Source organism: Antechinus flavipes, chromosome 4, assembly GCF_016432865.1.
Source record: "Antechinus flavipes isolate AdamAnt ecotype Samford, QLD, Australia chromosome 4, AdamAnt_v2, whole genome shotgun sequence".
NCBI lineage: Eukaryota > Metazoa > Chordata > Mammalia > Dasyuromorphia > Dasyuridae > Antechinus > Antechinus flavipes.
Genome location: NC_067401.1, coordinates 485960464 through 485982754, shown reverse-complemented (window position 1 = coordinate 485982754; position 22291 = coordinate 485960464). Strand labels below are relative to the sequence as shown.

Sequence of the window (22291 nt, the reverse complement as noted above, 5' to 3'; positions counted from 1 at the left end):
TAAATTTTATTTTATTTTCATTATTTCTGTATCTCCCTATGACCTATGTGTAAGCTTCCATTTACTTAAACCTAAGGCCAGTCACAGACACATTTACTTAACCTAAACTGGTGACATTTATCAATGTCTGATATTGTTTAACCTATTAGTTTAAACACTGTCAGGTTAGTTATCTGCTGATTTAATGTTTCCTAAAAAGCAGGTAATTTCAGAGAAACTGAAACATTCCAGTTCCATTTTTTTTGGTGTAAGATGTTTGACTTATTCATCCCCAAAACACCTAATCATTCTCTCCATCATTGAGCAGAGTCTTATGCAATTGTTAGGCTTGAACCCCAAATCACACAAGTCTTATTACTCATGTATGACTAGAAAGATGGGAGGAAGAGCTTACAGGCATTTGTGAATGCTTTTTAAATTTTATTTTATTTTCATTATTTCTGTATCTCCCTATGACCTATGTGTAAGCTTCCATTTACTTAAACCTAAGGCCAGTCACAGACACATTTACTTAACCTAAACTGGTGACATTTATCAATGTCTGATATTGTTTAACCTATTAGTTTAAACACTGTCAGGTTAGTTATCTGCTGATTTAATGTTTCCTAAAAAGCAGGTAATTTCAGAGAAACTGAAACATTCCAGTTCCATTTTTTTAAATAGTGTTATCCCATTAAGAGGCTCTACACTTCTTAATGATTTCTAATTTGTGGTGTACTCTCTTGTAATAAAATCTATAAAAATGATATGTCTATACTAACTCTTTGGGCCTCCTACTGTGAATCTCTTTATCTCTAAGTGGGACTGCCCCACCACTCATGATTTGCTATATTTTTTAAACAACCCTTTCTACTTTCTACTTTGAGTGAACTCTGAGTAGTCATTTTTGAGTAGGGGTTCTTTTTCATCTCACACATTTATGGAGTATAGCTTGAAAGAAAAACAAGGCTGTCAACAAGAAGTTAGGCATGTGGATAATGGAAGAAAGATTCTTCCTCATAGGACCCTAAATGTAGAATTGTAAAGGATCTCAGAGGGCATGGGTTTACTATGTTCATTTGAATCTAAATTTCAAATTTCCTTCTGAAATCAGTTTTAATACAAAGATAATGAAGGGAAAAATTGTGACATTCCACTGGGGAAAAAAAATCAAGTGGTACAGAGGGAACATCTCACTAAAGGAGAAAGATGTAGCATTGGATATTTATTTTTTTCATTCAATTAAAAAAAAAACATTTCATGAATATTTGGTATATACAAGACTAACTTAAACCCTGAAAATACAAAGGTGTGTGGGTTCTTTTCCCTCAGAATTTACACCCTAATCCTTTGGCATCAAAGAAGGCTACAAAGTGAGGATAGAGTCAGTGTAGTTTATCTACTTTCCAATCTCTTTTCATAATACTGGGCTTAAAGCACTCCTTAAATTAGTTCATTTACCCAGGAGGCTTAGCTGCCTCATTGCCTACTTAGTCATGAATGCAATGTTATGATTTCAACCGGCAATTTCTAATGATAGAAACTTGGGAAAATCTGAAATAGATTTTGCCCTGCCTTCAGTTTTGAGAGAGAAAAGAGAAGGAGAGGGAGAAGGGGTAAGAAAGGAGTAGGGGGAGGGAACAGAGAAAGGGATGTGGAAAGGAAAGAGGGAAAAAGGAATGAGGAAGAGGAAGAGGGCGTGGGAGAGGAGGAGGGGGAAGGGGAGAGTGTGTGTGAAAGAGGGAGAGAGTGTGTGCAAGAGGGAGAGAAAGGGAGAAAGGGGGAAGAGACAGAGAGAAGGAGAGAGAAGGAAGGCATAGAGGAGGGAAGAAGAGGAGGTAGAAGAGGACAAAGAAAGGATGAAGGGGAGGAAGAGAAGGAGAAATAGAAGACAAGGCTTGGGGAGACCCCCTCCTACAATATCCCTCTCCCCAAATTTTCAAGGACAACTGGCAGTCCTGGAATAATAGTTTTAATAGGGATGGATGGGACAGGAGAAGGGATGTGTGGCTCTGGTTCCCACATTAATTAAGCTCAATTTAATCTTTCCCTTCGGGTCTACCTCTAGATTCCCAAGGAATTTTACTTTCAGAGGCATCAGCAAAAAGAACCATTTCCCAACTCTCACCCTTGCCTAGTCTGTTACTCTTGGGTTACAACCCTCTGGGTTAATCCATTGATCGGGCCCACATCTTTCACCTCCTCATCTAGTCAGTTGTTCAGCTTTTTCCCACTGCTCAGAGGCATCTAAGCTTGTCCTGGGGTGACAGCCCAACTACTAATGCGTAATAGTCTATAGCAAACAGTACTGATTTGTTGACATTCGTAAGCGTGAGGATGGAGAGCATTTGTCCAGTTCTGAGCAGTAAACCCATAACCTTATATGAAAAGAGACCCTAGAACTAGAGATCCCACATGAGAAAGCACAGCAACAGCAAGCTTCTTAGGGGATATGCTTCAAGCCACCAAATGTCCCTTTTTCCCTCTTTTTCTTGTCCTCTTTTCCAATTCCCATTTCAAAATGGGAAGGGTTGGACAAGGTGAGATCATTCACAGGAAGCAAAGTTGAGTGGCATTTATAGGGAATGTTCCTGCCCTGTTAAGGAAAACCCTCCGAACAAAGAGAGCTGACCAAAAGTGGACCAAGATGCTTTTCCTAAAAAGGCAGTGAAGTCTCCGTCGTTGGGGAACTTTGGGCAGAGGCTGAAGGACCACTTATTAGTCAGGAATATTATTATTTTCTAAAGGCACATGCTTTGGACCAGGGTTTAATCCATGCTTTCTGAGATACCTTTGGTCATTCAGTTATCCGATTCTATTATTACTTCAGCAAGCTGAGTCTCCAATGAATTGTCAACATTTCTCTTGGAAACGACTCTATAGCTGTAGGTGATTAGGTGAAACTTACATCCTCACAATATAGGACAGACACCTGAGTTACGGTTATTATCTTGCCGCTGCAATTCCTGGAGTCGTCGTTTCTGTTCAGCCACTGCCCTTCTTTGCTCTTCCTGGATTTTTCGTGCTTCTTCCTGAGGAGAAACGAGAACAAAAAGGCATTCAACAGGTGAAGCATCTCTCTTAGGTTAAGCAATGCAATTTGAGCCAAACAAGCTTTGCCACTAGGTCCTAAGTGGTGCGAGACACTGTCAAGATGAAAGACAAAATATAGTAAGAGCCTCTGGCTTCAGGAAGGTACCATTCTACTGGGTTCCTTGCTGATTAGAAGCCTTAAGTTCTAGCTGCTTATGAACTTCCTTCATTGAACAGGTGAATGTACAACACACTTTGCCAAGCTCTGTGAAGGATACCAAATATATATATAATGCCATCCTTACCTTAGGAGATTTTGCACTCTAGTTAGGGAGTATAAAGAAAACTAACAATATAGGGCAAGAGTGTTCAAGGATTAATGCAGAAGCACTCTGGAAAATCAGAAAAATAGAATAACTCCCTGAATTCTCTGAAATTTTCCTTCTTTTCCCTCCTTCCATATTTCTCTATCTCCCTCTTTCCTTCTTTCCCCCTCCATGCCTCCCTTCCTTCCTTCTTACCCTGTTCCACTCTTCCTTCATTTTTTCACCCTCCCTTCCAATCTTCCATTTTTCCTTTTCTCTTCTCTTCCTTCCTTCCCTCTCCACACTTTTTTCTCTCTACTTCCCTCCCTTTCTCCCTTTTCCCTTCCTTTTCTCCCTTCCTCCTTAATTCCTCTTTCTTTCACTTCCATCATTCCTTCCCTCTTTCCCTATTTACTTCTCTTCTTCCTTCCTTCCTTCCTTCCTTTCTTCTTTCCCTTATGTCTATCCCCCCCCCCCCCCGCCCAATCTTCCAAGGCTGACACAGTGACTCCACAAAACAGATTCTTAATAAATGTTTGCAAAATGGATTAATAAAAAAAGATGTTGTCCTGGACTATATTAATGCTTTTCTTTAGGGCCAACATTTTTACTCTTCAAGTGTTGTAGTCGAGAAATCTCCATTTCTAGAAGTCATTAAGGGAAATGGGAAAGAAGACAAATGTTGAATTGTGACAAGTTAATACCTCTAGTTTCCTAGTCCTCTCTCTCTCGTGTTTTTCCAACAATCTTCTATTCTCAGCTTCCATACGTATAAACATTTGTCTTCGTTCTTCCTCTTGTCTCCTTTGGATTTCCCAGTTGATCTGCTCCTGCCTCCTTACCTCCATTTCTATCCTTCTTGCAGCCTCTGCTGCAGCTTGTGCTTGTCTCTCTTGCTCTGAGAAGGAAGAAGAATTTAAAATTTTAACTGGGCAACCAGGTGGTGTAATAAATAGAGTGCCAGGCCTGGAGTCAGAAAGACCTGAGTTCAAATCTGGCTTCATACACTTGCTAGCTAGGTGACCATGGGCAAATTGTTTAATCCTATTTGCCTCAATTTCCTCAGTTATAGAATGAAATGGAGACGGAATTGGAAAATTTTGCCAAGACAAATGGGGTGCAACAACGATCTGGACATAGCTAAAAAGACTGAACAAAAATAAACTCCCCCATCTTTTGTCTCTGTTCTCTATTAGATTGACTTAATAGAAAAAAAGCTTATTAGAGCTCTTCACTAGCGTATCCAGCATTTGTTTAGGGAGAGTTAAAGATTTAGGAAGCAAAAAAAAGAGTTTTTGTTGAATTCCAATGCTCTCAAAGACATCAAGCATCTTAAATAACATTTCTGAAAGCAGAGGGCATACACAATTCCTTGGACTAGGCAGGGGAGAGTCTCCTGCATGGATTTCTCACCTCTCCTCTGATTTTCTTTTTCAGTAAGCCTTTGGTCTGCCTGCTTAATTGCATCAGCTACAGTTTCCTTCGACTTTAAGTATTCTTCCAGAATCTTGTTTGCCTGTAGGATAGGAGGACAATTAATTTAAAACAAGAAATAGTGATGTAGGGGGAAAGCCAAGGCTGTTCAGTCTTGTGAGCAGAGCTGACCTGTGGATCATTCCAACTGACAGTACTATTTACTATTTATCCTGAGGCTTGGAAAAGACTCTGAAAATTTCCTGACTCCCCCTCAGTCTGCAACGCTGAGCCCAAAGGGAAGTTTACCTGCATCCCCTTCTTGGGCTGCTGGTTGTACTTCTCTTGGAGCTCTTGCATCTGCTGAAGGTAAATGTTATAGCCCCCTGGTTTGGAGAAGGCACTCTGCTTCACTGCTTCCTCCAGAGGCCTGAAAACATCCTGAAGCAAAGCTGTGCAGCGATCTCGGGACTCTCTTTCATTTTGTTTACAGAACTCATCTAGCTTGGCTTTCAGCTGATTCTTTAGAGTAAATAAAGAACAAAGAAGTAAAACATAAGGGCTACAAAATAACACATGATCTCAGAATTCAACAGGATCTCAGTAGTCATTAAATCTCCCCCATGCTCCGTGCCACCCAACCAATTGTCCAAGCTTTCCTTGAAGAGTTCTGATGAAGGAGAACCCATGACCTCTCCCTTTTAGGTTATTCCATTTGTTTAGGATGTTTTCCTTCAGAAAATTTCACTTGAAAAAATGTTAGCTTTGTTGTGCATGATTATGATAAATACTATTCTGCTATAAAAAAGGAGGAGTTCAATGATTTTAGAAAACCATGGAAAGACTTACATGTAATAATCAAGAGCAAAATTAGCAGAACCAAGAAAATATTGTAGACAACAGCAGCAATTTTGTTTTAAAAACAACTCTGAGGGGCAGCTAGGTAGTGCAGTGAGTAGAGCACCAGCTCTGAAGTCAAAAGGACCTGAGTTCAAATCTGGTCTTAGACACTTAATACTTCCTGCTATAACTTACTTGACCCCAATTGTCTCAGAAAAAAAAAAAAAAAACTAATACTGAGCAAATAAATCATTTTGACTTTTATAAATACACACATTAAAAATAAAGGCCATATGAAGAAAGATGCTATTTGTATCCAAAGAAAGAACTGATAAATTAAAGTAGTATTGAATTATCTTACATATCTTTCTTATTTGTGTCTAATGGTTGCCATCATTAGGGATGGAAGGAGAGGAAAGAAGATAAATGAAAGAATAAGGAATTTACACAATATATATTTAATAGGCATAAGAAGTTATATATACTAGATTTTTGGGCTTATGTGCAATCATCTTTTTTATCTTCCTATATTATGGAATGCTTGTTTTATTCCCTAAATTAAAATTAAAATAAAAAATAAATACATGTTTAAAAAGATAATGTTAGGCATCTTGCCGATACATTCTTAAAGAACCAAAATCTGTTGTTTCTATGCACTTTTAGAGGTAGGCAAAAGGGACTAAATCTCTTCTCTGATCAATTAGCCTGAGAACAACTTCTATTAGATCCGTTAATATATGAAGAATACAAGTTTCTTGAGCTGGAATTTCCAGAAAGTCCTTCCCATGTCTGTCTTTGCTTTGTACTATAGTATGTAACCTTCACTGCAGACTACCAGTCTCAAGTAGACCTTTCATGTATAACCTTTTACCTTCTCAAGATTTTAAATTAGTTGTTCATATTATGCTAGCTGTACAAAGCATACAAGAGTCATGGGTCTTTTGGTTACTGGTAATATTGAAAATGGGGTGTCAGGTTACCATACTGAGGGATGAGGCTTTCAAATTTAGTAAGAGAAATCGTTCATAGACAAAGTCCTAAAACAGGAAAGGTACCTCTAGTGCTTTTTGGAATTTCTGGTCCACATCCTTGAAAGAGTCCCTGATGAAGACATTAATGGCTTCCCTCTCACAGATGTTATGTAAACACAGCAATTCTTGAATGGTTTCTGTGGGAAACTGCATTCCCTGTCTCATCATCTTTTCATACAGTCTAAAGGCCTTTCGAACTGCAGCTGAATTCTCTAGCTCAGCCAGAGCCAAGACTGCATTCTCCATACAGGGAATATCTCCACTGGTGATGGCCTCCACATAGTTCACAACCAGGTTTCCTAGGCCTAGGAAGACAATGGATTGATCAGAAGAATGGCTAGAGCTACCCTATTTAGGAATGAGTCTGTATCTTTATTCTTTAGCAATGTCAAAAGTGGGGGTTCCATTTTGTTTCTGAGAAAATGAGCTTTCTGAAAGAATCAGGAAGAATCAAAAATGCTTAAGAAAAAAGAAATTTGTTTTGGGTAACTAAAGCTCTGATGCATTCATCAGACTGGCACATAGGACTGGCCTTATGCAATAAGACAGTCATTCTCTTTGTCTATGATTATCCTAGGAAGAAGACTCCTCTTTGTCTCATGCTAGTGTTCCCTACAGTCATAGAACATGCTGGAGAGAGAGAGAAACTCACGTGGCCCATTGACCATGGCACCTCCAGGTAGAGTCTTGGCCTTCGCTTTCTTGTAGATATGATTGCTGAAGTTTTCAGCACTTTTCACAAAGTCAGCATCAAGTTCATCATCATGAAGTTGCTCAATCTTTAGGAGCTTCTTTCCATAAGCAGGTGGGGCAAAGATGAAGCAGTTCTTGTTTCGAAAGAACTTCTGGATACACATTCCAACTTCTTCACTGGTACCTAAAGAAAGGGAAGGAAGAACAATATGGTAAAGAATGAAAGTTGCCTGGAGGTCGGTCCCCTCAAATAATATGCTGTTTAGAACATCAGACTCACTCCTAAACCCTAAGTCTATAGGCATGAGTTTGGTTAAAGAAAGAGAAAAGGAAAAGGAAAAGGACAAAGAACTTGCATACAAATATAATTATTTAGTTGAACCTAAACCACTTCTCAGACTTGTATCACATTCCCTTATTTTCTAAGGAGTCTGGAGATTGTGACTATACAAAGATAACTAGAGACAAAGAAGAGCAGTATCTAGGATTACGCCCCCACTGCCCAACCCTTAACCGATCAGACCTTTCTTTGGTTTCAGGGCATTTTCTAGGTACTGATCAGGGGTGATGGGCTGCCCATCAATTTCCAGCTCCAAGATGAAGTCACGCACAGTCCACACGAAGTCTGGAAAGAGGCTCACAAGTTCCATGGAGTCATCCATCTGCTCATTTCTGGAGGAGGACTTTGCCTTGATTTTATCTGTCAGTTCTGTTACATAACTGGGGTTTTAATTAAGGAAAACTGGCAGAAAAAGAGTCCAGTAGCCATCATTCCTTAATTTTCCCAATTTCCTAAAGTCCTTTACTTCTCCTTTCCTTGGGTTATCTTACTGCCATTTGTAGCAGCAACATAAGAGCATTTCCTGACAATTAAATTAATGCATGCATGGGGTGGGGGTGAGGGGGAGGGAGTTGTTCAACCAGATCCTTATTTTCATCAATTTCCTCATTCCCAGTGGGGAATTTCCCTTTGACACAGTGGTGTTTAGAATTGTTAGAGGGCCACTGAGGCATTCAATGGTTTTCCCTGTCAAAAGGAGAATTACAACCTAGATTTTCCTGAAAGCAATGGGGGTTTGAGGAGTGGAGAATAGGGGTGAGCTTCTCTATCTCTATGTTGTTGTTATTGTTTATATTTTGTTCTCAAAGAGGATCATGATTTCAGGAGGTGATGCCATGACATACAAGTAAATTGGATTTAGGTGTGAGAGGGCTGGGCAAACTAACCAATTTATTTCTTAGGGAAGAGCAGGAACTGTCCCAGCTGTTCTTCCTTTGAGCAGTAATAGCTAGCATTGGGACAGACCTTTGAAGTTTGCAAAGTGCTTCCTCAGTGTCACCTTATTTTGTACAGAAAGGATACTAAATGTCTTCCATGGCCTGCTGGTTGATAGTGCCCATGCTGTTGTAGACAAAGGTGCTGCTCAATAGCACAGCCAGGGCAAAGATCCACGTGTCATTCTTGTTGTCTCCCTAGAAGTCAGATCACATGATGGGGATTGAATCTGTGACTCTTGGCCGCTTCTGTGAGATGCCCTTCATTACCATGATTATCCAGTGGGGGAAAATCAACTCATTGGCTGTTATTACAATTGAAGCCTAAAACAAGAGTGTTTAGTAACATTTGATTAAGCATGGCGACATCCTTCTCCTCTTACCTTTTCCACATCACCCAGGCCCTCGGTGTCCAGGAGAACGAGGGTGTGATTCGGCTTCGTGGGGTGAGGAACACACCACATCCAGATGCCCTTGGTGTGAGACTGCACGGTGGATCCAAGGGAGAAGCCTGCACAAGAGTGTGGAGGGATGAGTCCAGATGGTGGCAAAGTGGGAGTTGTGACATTTGGGGCACGTGAAGCACATATCAATTGGGGCCATAGTGGAAAGAGTGCTGGATGTAGATTGAGAAAGCTGGGTGCAGATCCTGTCTGAAACACTTGCCAAGGCAACTGATTTTACCTCTGCCTATGACCCTATCCCTTCTTGACACCTTTGTGATGGAAGTAGGAAGAGCAAATAGTCCCACCCTCCCCAATTATTTGTCAATCTTTATTTAAAGTGTGAAACTCCTTTTAAAAAGGTATGTCTTGAATTTGTCTTAGCAGAATGGCTCACTGGTATTTTATGTATTCTATAGTTTTTGCTTGGGATTTTTCTTTCTAATTTTTGTTCCTAGATTTTGTTTCTCTACTTAGAAATGCTTAAAACTTGATGAAATTGGTCTTCTATCCTGAAGCTTTCCTGAATTAATTATGTCCAGTTGTCAATGATTTCTTTATTTCCCTATCCAATAATATTTTTTTTTTCAGTCTTCATCCTTCTCTCTGCAGCATTCAGCACCTTTAAGCATTCTCTGCTACAATACTCATTCCTCTCTGGATTTTCATAATTTGACTCTGTTAGTTTTCCTCTTAGCTTTCTGACTGTTCCTCAATTTCCTTTGCTACATCAGCACCTCTATTCTTTCCTATAATTCTGGCTATAACCCAAAATCCTCTTCTAATACCTTGTACTATCTCTCCGGTGACCCTAGCAGCTTCCCAAGGTTGTATTCAGTTCATTTTATGTCTGCCTGTCTGTTCACTTATCGTTCAAATTTAAGCAATAACATAATGTACATATACACATATATTCACTCTCGTGTGTGTGTGTGTGTGTGTGTGTGTGTGTGTGTGGGTGTGTGGGTGTGTGTGTGTACATACACACATCTATATCTAAATACATAGAAAAACCAGCCCTTTCTGGTGAACTTCTCCCTTAGTCCCTTCATTCCCAATAAGTCATTTTAAAATTGGTATCTTATAGACATTTCATACCTAATATGTCCAGAGCAACATTCATTAGCCTTTTCTTCAAACTTAACCCTCTTCTTAACTTCTTTTCCTTGATTTATTTATTTTAATAAATAAATTTTTGAGGTAATTAAGGTTAAGTGGCTTGTCCAGGGTCACATATCCTATAAGAGTTAAGTGTCTGAGGCTGGATTCAAACTCAAGTCCTGATATCAAGACTGGTGCTCTCTATCCACTGCACCATCTAGCTGCCCCTTTTTCTTGGTTTCTTCTTTAAGACACCATTATCTGGCTCATCACTCAGATGTCCAATTCATTCTCCTTCACCACTGATATATTTTCAGTTCCCTAGCCTATTGTTGTTTCATTACATATTATTGAAAAAGTTTGCATCAATGTAAATGATATTTGTCTATAATTTATTATTTCTTCTTTTTTCTTTCCTAATTTATGTGGTAGGACAATAGTTTTGTCATAAAAGATATTTGGCAATGTTTTTTACTTTCTCAATTTTTGAGAATAATTTTTATAACACAGGTACCAAACTACTGTAACTACTCTTTTGATTTGATAGAAATCTATCTGAACCAAAATATTTTTTTACTTAGTAGCTCTTTTATAATTTATGTTGGAAATGGCTATAACTGTGAAGTCCTTTCAGGTTTCTTAGTCTCCATTTTGTGAACTTGAGTCCATCTTATGAACTGACTTGTGAGAGAGTTTTAATTTTCTGTGGAAATTTACTATTTAGTTTATTAAACATTTCCTATCTTCCCCCATACCTTGGTCTTCTCTAATTGTATATCCTGGTAAGTGACCATATCCTTCCCTGTTTCTAATCAAAAGGCCATTATTGACAAGATGGCCAAAGTCAGAATTTTAGGTGTGCCTTTGTTTTTATTCCAAAGGAAGATTGTATTGGGGGAGAGGAGAAGAAGAGAAAAAATCCTTCAAGAAAATTATGAAATAGTTATAGTTCTAATAGTTATAGAAAACTATAAAAACCCTGTTTAAATTCCTATATAGGAGAACAATTACTACAAATCATGACTGCTTTCCACTCTCAAATTATGTCCAGGGATCTTTTCCTCAGGTATTATTACTTAATTCCTTGACAAGAAGCTCCTCCCAAACTCCCCCAAATTCCTCTTCTCTCTTGTTTTTGTGGCACTAGCCATTGGATCTTGCTTAGATCCCCTATTAACCTCTATTAGTCAGAAGAATCTTGGAATCACCTCCTCCTGACAGAATCTAACCAAAACAGATAGTTGGGTAATAAGCCAAGTCTGACTCATTGATATCTCCCTTTAACTTATAATCAATCCACTGACCAGATCTGAGACTAAATTTCCTGACAGTTTGCACCTGCATGGATGGATTGATGGATAGAGAGCTTCACTGCCATTATCTTTAGAAAAAGTAGGGTCTGGATCACTAAACCTCATGCTTAAGTGATAGGATGAATTCTTTCTCTCTTAGAGCTATGAATTGATTACTAATGTTGGGCAGCTGGATGACCCAGTGGATAGAGTACTAGACTTAGAGTTAGGAGGTTTTATCTTTATGAGTTTAAATCTGCTCCCAGATTCCTATTGTGTGAGGCTGAGCAATATTATTAACAATAATATTAACAAAATAAAGACATTAATTAACTGAGTTGGCAATTTTAAAAAATAAATATTATTATTGAGTCTTCAGCTATGTCTTTATCATTTTAAGTGCTCTATAATTATTATTTTAATTACATTATAGCCTATAAAGATGTTATTTTAGAATTCATTTTTCTAAAATCAAAAAGTCATTTATGTGCTTTAGAACATAACCTACTTTCATAAAATTGCCATATTGTATTGATAAATGTGCATATTCACAAGAATTTGTATGTCTTTATAATTTAATTTTCTCCATTATTAAATTCTATATTTTAAAAAAAAACTTTTTCTTTTAGATGTATCTAGTTCTGAGAAGGGAACATTAAAGTCACCTACAATTTTATGTTGTTATTATCTATGTTTAATTTTTTTAAATTCAGTTAATATTTTAAAATGAAACAGATGCTACATCATTTGGTGCATATATAGTTTAGTTTTTTAAAAATCATATGGTCCTTTCCCATATATCTGTTCTTATAATACGAATTTTCATATATATATATATGTATTTGTTTTGTAGCATCATTCAGCTTCTACTTTTATGGAATCACTCTCATGCATAATAAATTTACCTCCTTATATTTTCATTTTAGATGAAAATAGATTTTTTACTTGTGTTCCTTATATTGTCGGATTCTGGGATTTTGGGTTTTATTCTCTCACCCTGTCTTCTCATTGTATCTCTGTATCTACAGTGGGCTCTTAGATGTCCAGCTTTTCCACACTGAAAACATCAACAAATTTCTCTAGAAGTCCCTTGACAAGAGGGACCCTGTCTTCCCATATTCATCATAGTTTGGGTATAATAAGCATTTGTGCCTACTGTGGCACAGCATCTTATGATCTCTTCCAAAGGAGCATCTTTGTCTAGCCCCCAACTCTGCTACTTTATTTCATTTCATTGGATTTTGTACCCATGCATGTTTGGAATCTGGTTCTCTCCTTTTATTTATTTTTTATAGTATTTCTTTCAGTCAGTATATGGTACATGAGGGTTTTTTGTTTGTTTGTTTGTTTGTTTTTTGTTTTGTTTTGTTTTGTTTTGCTAGTATAGTTGTCAGCATCAATCCTTATGTGTAGCTTATATTGTGCAATCTCAATTATATCTAGTACCAATGTGTTTTTCTTATTCATTCCTATTCTGGGTGCTAAGAAAATCATGTTTGATATTTCCTTATTAAAGTTATAATGAATTAACTCTATGCTCCATCTCAGTTTATATATTTCTTATTTAACTAACTGGAGAGACTTTTTTTTTCTGCATAAACATGAATTCACTCCTCTCTCCATAGGAATCCTCCTTCTCCCCAATCTCCAATTCTTCATCGTTCACCTCATAGGCTGAAACACTGAGGTTATAGACCATACTATATGTTATCATTGTAATCAACAAAGGAACAAAGATATGATTGAATATTTGTGACATATCATCTAAGAAAAAGTCATAAACAAAGTCATTTTCAGTGACTGACCACTATGAACTGTTTTAGAAATCTAGTCCCACCATTCATTTTAGGGGCTCCACCTTTATTTTATCTTTTTTGGTGCCTTTTGTATCCCTTAGGAAAGAAAAACTTGTGTAATATCATATTCTAATTCACTTCTCTATCCTCTTTTTTAAAAAATGACTGTATTTTAAAGGAATAAGGTGTACTCATCTAGCCATTCTGGAGAGCAATTTGGAACTACGCTCAAAAAGTTATCAAAGTGTGCATACCCTTTGATCCAGCAGTGTTTCTACTGGGCTTATACCCCAAAGAGATACTAAAGAAGGGAAAGGGACCTGTATGTGCCAAAATGTTCGTGGCAGGCCTGTTTGTAGTGGCTAGAAGCTGGAAAATGAATGGGTGCCCATCAATTGGAGAATGGTTGAGTAAATTGTGGTATATGAATGTTATGGAATATTGTTGTTCTGTAAGGAATGACCAGCAAGATGAATACAGAGAGGACTGGCGAGACTTACATGAACTGATGCTAAGTGAAATGAGCAGAACCAGGAGATTATTATATACCTCAATAACAATACTGTTTGAGGATGTATTCTGATGGAAGTGGATCTCTTCGATAAAGAGAGCTAATTTAGTTTCAATTGATCAAGGATGGACAGAAGCAGCTACACCCAAAGAAAGAACATTGGGAAATGAATATAAACTGTTTGCATTTTTGTTTTTCTTCCCGGGTTATTTATACCTTTTGAATCCAATTCTCCCTGTGCAACAAGAAAACTGTTCAGTTCTTCACACATATATTGTATCTAGGATATACTATAACCTATTCAACATATAAAGGACTGCTTGCCATCTGGGGGAGGGGGTGGAGGGAGGGAGGGAAAAATCGGAACAGAAGTGAGTGCAAGGGATAATGCTGTAAAAAATTACCCTGGCATGGGTTCTATCAATAAAAAATTATTTAAAAAAAAAAGGAATAAGGTGTACTAAGAAAGAAACTTTGCCTCCAAAGATCTGTTGTTTATTCTTAGCACTAAGATCCTAATCTGATCCAAATGGATAATATTCTGTATGTGTATACAAAGTGATGAGCCATATCCTTACTTACCAGTTCTCTGTCCTGCCAGCTTGTTCATCAGGTAGGATTTTCCAGTGCGATAGAGTCCCACAATGGCCACTACCACTAAAGGCTGGGTAAATGTCCTAAGTACCTGCAGTGCTTCCTGGTTCACCATGAATTGCCCATTACTGTTTTCAATCAGGCAGATTGGGGCTAGCATCAGATGATCATCCGCCATGTTGGAGGTGGAGTGTTACCTGCAAATGCGAAAGCAACTCAAATAGGACCTGAGAAACACCAGTCATTTCTAAATCCCAAACTGGGAAACCACTTTCTCATAGCCATACTCCTTTTACCACTTGTGACCCTCCCCATTCACCTTGTTCCAGGCAGAACCAGAGGCTTTCTTGACTCTTTCCCCATCAACACCCTTACAATTAGGTCCTGATTAGAGCAAATATTGAAATCAGGGAAGTGATTACATCTCTTTGAATTCCATTATTCAAAATTAAAATCTGGTCAGTGATGTTAGACCAATGGAAATTTGTAGTATGAATCCTAATAATGCAAACATGTCCGGGAATTCATTATTTGCATTCATTGGAACCTAAATAAAATTGCTTATAGGTAGCCTCTATCTCTTCAAATGTAATTTACAACATAAGGTAGTGATAGCCACCTCTTCCCATGTTTTTTTCATTTCAGATAGCAAAAATGAAGTGACCTTATAGATCTTTTAAACCAGTTGAAAGGACCCAAAATACAGAAAGCTTTAGTGACTTGCTTAATGTCACACAGCCAGTAAAGAGCTGAGATTGATTTCAAACTCAGGTGCTTTGATTTCAGTTTTAGAGCTTCTTCTGCCCAGGATCTTAGATTTAAAACTAGGAGGAACCTTAGCCATCTTCTTGTTCAATGATAAAGAAACTGAGGCTTAGAGAAGTTAAGCAATGAGATCTGAATTCAAGTCATCTGACTGTAAAATTCAATAACATAATCCACCAATACCACATTTCAGAAATGTGTGACTTTTGGGGGGATTCTTATATTTTTCCTGTGTGGCATCAGGGGACTGCTAGCTAGCCTTCTCCAAGCTTTCTAATGATTCATTTATATATGCTCATTGAAATTATCATATTTCAATATTTCAAGGATTCTTCACTCCCCCCATATCCAATCAGTTTCTAAATTTTGACATTTGTATCTCAAAATACTTATCATATATGTGAAATATATGATATACATGAAATATATGAGGTTTATGAAATCTATAATATATATATGTATGTATATATGTATACATATGTATGTGTTTCCCCTTTTTTCCAGTCACACATCAACCACCCGAGTTGAGACCTTCATCATCTCTTGCCTGAAGTATTGCAAGTCCCCTAATTGGTTTCCCTGTCTTAAGTCTCTTCTCCTTCCAAATCAATCTCTTTAGTGATTCCAAATCACTACCTTATGTTGTAAATTACATTTGAAGAGATAGAGGCGACCTATAAGCAAATGTAAAATCATTTACAACAAATGTGAGTATTTGTTGTAAAACCTCATAAAAGGGGTTTTCCTAAAATACTGGTCAGGCCATGTCACTCCCTCATTCCAAATTCTTGTGGCTCTGTATTACAGTCACTGAAGTACAAAATTTAAAAGCTAGAAATCCAAACCTTTTCCCAAATCATTTCCCGTATATTATACCAAACAAATGACCCTATGCATAACATCCTACATCTCTTTCCTCTGAACCCTTTGAAATGTGCCTTAAAAAAACATAGGATACAGCATTCCTGGAATTTCTCTCCTCTAACTCTCAGAGGGAAAAGACTATTCCTCCCAAGATTCTCATTTCTACCACATTTCTACCACTTCTACCACAGAAGTCAGTTTCTTCCTGTTATTGAGAATTCCTTCCAAAATAAAACTCCCCCATTGGTTGGTGAGCCTCTGACTTAACAACTAAAATTATGAGAAATTTAATTGTTGGCTAGTCTTTTTGGCAGGGAATTATTTTCAGTGAATATCTGGGAATTCCCCATTATCAATAGGCTGTGTTTCTGGCCTGGGTTTGTAATTTATTTCCTATATTCCTATCCAATTTCTTTTTCTCTCTGGGTCTACAGTGGAATACTACCATGATAAAATAACTACTTTTTATCCTTATTTTGAAAGAAGTGATGCTAAATGGCCCCTTAACAGCTCTTCTGGGGAGATCCTTACAGGTAGATTTTCTCTGTGTGACTAAGTCAGTAGGCCCATGTAGAATTGCACTCCAGGAATGAGTACAAGCTGATGTAGCTTTTTCCTCTTTTCATCAGTGTGTGTTCTTAGTTTTCTTCAAAGTGCTCTTTCTGCATTCTCCTCCTAACTGCCTGACTGCTTCTACCCAGTCTCCTTTGGTAGATTGTGGTGTTCTTGGTTTTCTGGAGGTCTCTGGACCAGCCTTTGTTTCAGCAGAGTAATCACCAGGAGAATAATCAGGTATAAAAGTCTAAATTCTTTATTTTCTTCTTCACAGTCTAGTTTCCTTGCCTGGGGCTGAGCAGCTTTCTGGAGAGCCTTTCAGACTAGCCTTGGTCTCACCGGAGAGAGCAGGAGCACAGGCCAGCCACCATGGGGCTGATGAAGATGGAATGAATCTCTCTGAGTTTCAGGGCTTGTGCTTCAGCCTCCAGCCACCACAAAAGTGGACTATGGAATAAATCTGTCTCTTAGTCCTCCACCTGGCTTAGTTTGTCCCAGTTTATATGCTTATTATAATTAGATCATTTACAGTATACTGAGTATAAACCAACCATTATATCACTAAGGAACCATTATTTGTTGTAAAATTAAATCAATCATACTGAACTAGAGAACTAGTTATCAATATGCTAAACTAGATAACCATTGTCTCATCAACTCCACTGACTTAGCACCTTGTAAGAATCCTTGCTTCAAGTACAGAGTTCTGACCCATAACACTAGATCATCATCCATACCAGGCTTCTTAAGCATGGATTTCTTTTAGGTCCTGTCCTGGGGCCTACTTCCATTTTCTTTTTGTCTCTCACTCCTGAAATTTTCTCCCTCCCATCCTCTTCCTCCTCACTTCTCTGGTTTCCTTCAAGTCCCAGTTAAAATTTCATTTTGTATAGGAAGCCTTTCCTGTGCCCCTTAATGTTAGAAAATTATCTTCCCTCTATCTATTATCTCCAGTTAATCCTACATATAGGTTATTTGCATTTTGAACATAGTTATTTACATTTTGTCATCTTTGTTGGATTCTGAACTCCTTGTGGGCAGGGATTTTTTGGATTCCCAGAACTCAGCACAGTGCTTGGCACATACTAAGTGCTTAATTAATGCTTGTTAATTGACTGATCAAGAGAGAGTGGTTCCCTTGTGGGTTCTCAAAGGACCTAGTGCCTGTAGGTAGTAGGATTATAACCTAGAGCTTGAGTGGCCATTCATTCAAGCTTCTTGTTTACAGAAAGGGAAACTGAGGCAAAAAGTTATAGGACTTGCCTAAAGACTTGTACACAAATAGTAGGTATCAGAGATAAGACCTGACATCAAATCTTCTGACTCTGGAGCTCTTTCCTTTCTTCTGACCTGTCTCCATGTGAATTTGTCATTGAGTATTTAATAAGGGTCTACTGTGTGCCAAGCATTGTGCTAGTCACTGGGGATACAAAGAGAAAGAGGAAATAGTCCTTCCTTCAAGGAGTTTACATTGTCTCCAAGAATCACCTTTTATATGTATAATTACATAGAGAAATATACAAAATGAACACAAAACAAATTCAGAAATGAATCACCAGCAGCTGGAATGATCAAGAAAAGATTTTATACAGGAGGTCATATCTGAGCTGAACCTTGAATGAACCTAGGAATTCTTAGAGGAGCAAAGACTGTATATATTCCAGGCATTGGGTTCAGCCCATGCAAAGGTTCAGAGACTGGGAATATACTGTTGTGTGTCAGTCAGAACAGGAAGGCCTTTTGGCCAGGTTGAATTAATGTGCTATGAGACCAGAATGGTAATTTGAACTGGATTGTGAAGACATTAAATCGTGGTAACAAGTTACAATAGCTTCCAGATTTGCAAATCCCTACATATCCATCATCCTATTTTATTCCAGATCAATTGATTGAACAAATCTCCACAGAATTCCTACTATGGAAGCAGATGTGAGGATGAGATTCACTTGCACAAGCACAAAGTACCCCAGGTTTAACTTCCAGTGCTTGACCCTCTAAGTTGCTCCATCTCCCTGAGTCTCTTATATGGAGAAATCATTGCTGAAGACATTATGTCTAGATGGGCACACACAAGATACAGAGTTGATTTACTGCTTGCTTGTTACAACTATTTGAACAGATTGTCTATATAGGATTCATTAGGTTTAGAGTTCTCTGACTGGTGGACCTTCCTTAGATAGAGATGCCGATGGAAGCAAGAAAAGTTTGAGAATTTCTGCTCTTAATCTGAAGTGTTCCAGTAGTCTCTGTGGAGCTAGTTCACAGAATCCAGGGAAATGGGGTGGTGGTTGATACCTAGTCCACCATCCAGGTCTCATTATCCAGGAACAAAAGACTGGCAGAGGCTTGAACTCATTCAAATCTGCCTTCAGTCATTTACTAGCTGTGTGATGCAAAGCAAGACACTTAACATTAGTTTGCTTCAGTTTCAACTATAAAATATGGTTAATATTACTTAGCATATACCTCACAGCATTGTCATAAGAACTAACATTTCTGAAAAGCATTAGCATAAGGTATGGCACATAGTAGCTATTATATAAATACTTCTTTTTTCTTACTGCCTTCACTTTAAAAGGTAGAAGTGCTAGGACTTCTTTGGTCTTACCTTGTATCTCTGAGGTAGAGGGTCGAAGTTCTTCCCCTCAGCCTCATTCCCATGTCCTTGGATCTTCAGGTTCAGAGTGCTGGATCTTCAGGTCCCTGCCCAGTGCCTCTGAACAGAATGCTAGGAACATTGGAACTTTCATTGTCTGGACTGTCCCTGTCTGAGTGCTGTGATAGCATGTTGGGTGGCACTGTTATGGGCACTGTTTTCTTGTTTCCTATTAACTACTTCTTACATGGGTTTTCCAGAGTATTTATCTTGTGGATTTTTTAAAACCACTTTCATGATGGGAGGAGGGAACATGCATTTCTTAACAATCCACATGTACAAGGCAGTGTGGTAAGCACTTTACAAACTCTAGTTTATTTGGCCCCCCAACAGCCCTGTGAGATAGTTGCTGTTATCATCTTTATTTTACAATTAAGGATTGGGCATTAGACAGATGCTAGGTGGTTTTGTTATTGTCACTTGGCTGGTAGATAAATGCCTGAGGGTAGATTTAAACTCACTCCTTCCTGATCATAGGTTTAAAGCTCTAACTACTGTGCCTCCTTCTACCTCTGGTTGTGCTGGAGAAGTGATCTTTCCTGTTACTCATGGCCTTCTGGTTGTTTAAAATTCTGAGGTTGAAGTCACCTACTGCACTTTTCCACTGGATTTCTTCATCATTATTTCCTCTGAGCCTAAGGATTTGCTAGAGTAGATATATGGTAGCTGAATAGTTGGCTTCTTGTTCAGTTAGCTATTTTGTCTGGAAGGTTAATCACCTATGTGAGGAGTTGGGGTTTTAAAGGAGAGAAAGAAAGGGTGGGGATTGTGCTAAGAGAAAGTTTTGGGTTTTTTTTAAGATCAGAGATCTTTTCAATTTTAAATATAATTTAAAATTATCTTTAACTTGTCCCATCTATACCTGCTTCTACATAGCTGCCTTTATATTGTCTTTCCTATTTTATTGTGGAACTCATGAAGGGTTTTATTTATTTCCTAATGCTTAGTACCTGGCACCTTATAGGCACTAATAAAAGCTTATTGACCTGACTTTTCCCAATAGGTTTGCCAATTAATTGATTAAACAGAAAAGTGGATGATTTTATTATTTTTAATTAAATTAATTTAATTTCCAGTTTATCTAGGTGCCTAGGTGTCCAGACATCCAGACAGCCCTTAACTAACCTTTAGGTACTCCCCATACTCAGGAGTTCCAGGGATAATATAGTTCCAGGGCTAAGATCCCAACCTTCCCCTCAGCCATGCCCAGTAGGAGCCAGCTAACATCTCTGGCTATTTTATCCCTCATAATCTTCCAGAGGGGATATATCTGGTTGGGGAAAATCTGGATCCAAGACACTGATGGTTCCTCTGGCTACTGGTTCCTCAAATTGTGGCTCATCACTGGAGTGAGAGGCCCTCCCATAAGAGCCACTACACCCTCTGTGCTGTCTGATTGTTTCTTTCTCTGTGGCTGCAGATTCATGCAAAGTCACCTCGTTGATCTGGAGCTGTGTCCCTGCTTGCTCTGTCACCCTTTCATTCACAGTACTTTCTGCTTTGATTAATTATTTCCTATTTAAATGCTGTTCTTGGCTATGGTCCATTAGCATTTTTATTACTTGAAAACCTAGGTTTGAGTTCATTTTGAAAGTGTAATAGAGAGTACATAAGCCAAGAGAGGTAAAGTGCCATAGAAAGAGTACATGATTTGAAACCGAGATGGAGGATACAGAGGTGACAGCCCCACAATGCCTAACTCTAATCCATAGGCCAGCTGGCTGTATGGGATGGAATTCTAGGAAGAGGATTTGGTAATGTCAGTGGGCTGTGGATTCCTCCTCTGGATGTTTCCTGTTTGCTTTCTTCTCCTCAACTAAATCTGCAGATTTCCAACACACAATATGGACAATTTTAGGAATTTCTATCACAGACAATCATAAAATAGTTCAGCTTCCCAGAAGCTTTCTTTGCCAAGCAGTTCCCTCTCCCCTGCTCTCAGTCCCTCGAATGGTGCTCCACATGAAGTGCACCCGACCAATGTGAAGTGAGTCCTGAGCAGATGAAGATTTAACCGTTGCTGATTTCTGAGTAACTGAGGACTAACGGTGTCCTATTTAAGGGGAAGTGACTGGTCCATCCAACTTCCCCCTCACATTCTAAGCAAAGACTATACAACAGAGAGAAAGTTGCTTTACCATTTCTGAGGAGACTGTTTGGAGGAGAAAATACAGAAAAGTTCTTACCTATTTTTCACTTCACAATTTCCAGATCTTTGTTGTTTTGTTGCATCGGTGACTCCTTTGATTCCCCCTCTCCGTTACTCCCATTACTGTAAACATCTCCTTGTCAGTTTGTTTGTCCAAAGCTCTCTGATCACTGGGCTGTGGTGGCTTTCACTTTATAAAAGAATTCTGAGAAAGAAAAAAAATGGAAATGCCGCAGAGGAAAGGGAAACTAAAAATAACAGCAGGCACTTTATGGGCGTATCTGAGTGAGGAGACAAAAAGAGAAAGCACCCAATAAACATGCTGAGGAACACTGGATGGGAATTTTTCCAGGTGATGTCAGGTGGCACTGAATTCCACTGGTGGAAGATAGACTTTGGGTTATTTAAAATAGAAGATCATCTCTGATTTTTTTTTTTTTTTTGTGCAGCATGATGACTGTGGAAATATATTTGGAAGAAATGTACATGTTCAGTCTCTACTGGATTGCTCTCTGTCTTAGGGAGGGAGTGGAGGGGAAAGAGGGAGAAAAATTTGGAACACAAAATTTTGCGAAGATGAATGCTGAAAACTACTTTTGCATAAATGCTATTTAAAAAAGAAAAAAATAGGTCATCCAAAATTCATGATCTTGCAAGGTTGATTACAATTTTTTGGATAGATATATTATTTATTCTGAAAATCAACTTATAAAAAGAGCTAAAATTCCTGTCTCCTGATCCTTTGCTCTATTGAGCAAAGCAAAGGAAAAGAATTGCTTTCATTTCTCTCATTTGGGAGTCCCTAGCATGTCACTGAGTAGGAAACCAGAGTATAATCTGACTTGTCTTCCTTTAACTCTACAACACTAAGATGTTTTGGTTTCAAGCAGTCATAAGCTGGCAGATTCAGAGAGAGCAGACAATTTAAGGATAATAAGCTGGTAGATTTAGAGCTGTCAGGAATCTCAGGGATCTTGTATTCCAAAATCTTTTTGT

At 38.3% G+C, this 22291-nt stretch overlaps 1 protein-coding gene across 1 annotated transcript; it reads right to left on the bottom strand.

Moving 5' to 3' along the window:
- Positions 1-1184: 1184 nt before the first annotated feature.
- LOC127563507 (guanylate-binding protein 1-like) lies at positions 1185-21906 on the bottom strand. The gene is made up of 11 exons (XM_052000036.1): positions 21333-21906; positions 14295-14503; positions 8953-9080; positions 8658-8767; positions 7818-8014; positions 7254-7478; positions 6626-6906; positions 5040-5252; positions 4731-4833; positions 4022-4215; positions 1185-3011 (listed from the first exon to the last, which is right to left on the bottom strand). The coding sequence occupies exons 2-11, from the start codon at positions 14482-14484 to the stop codon at positions 2892-2894; spliced, it is 1761 nt and encodes a 586-aa protein (XP_051855996.1). The 5' UTR covers positions 14485-14503; positions 21333-21906; the 3' UTR covers positions 1185-2891.
- Between the last annotated feature and the right edge of the window lie 385 nt (positions 21907-22291).

Bases quoted from the DNA above. Each gene is read 5' to 3' on its own strand.
- LOC127563507 (XM_052000036.1), bottom strand. From the start codon at position 14,484: ATGGCGGATGATCATCTGATGCTAGCCCCAATCTGCCTGATTGAAAAC. The intron at 5,253-6,625 runs GTACCTTTCCTG...TTTACTCTAAAG, and splicing joins AATTCCAAAAAGCACTAGAG to AATCAGCTGAAAGCCAAGCT. The intron at 4,216-4,730 runs GTGAGAAATCCA...CTTCCTTCTCAG, and splicing joins AAAAGAAAATCAGAGGAGAG to AGCAAGAGAGACAAGCACAA.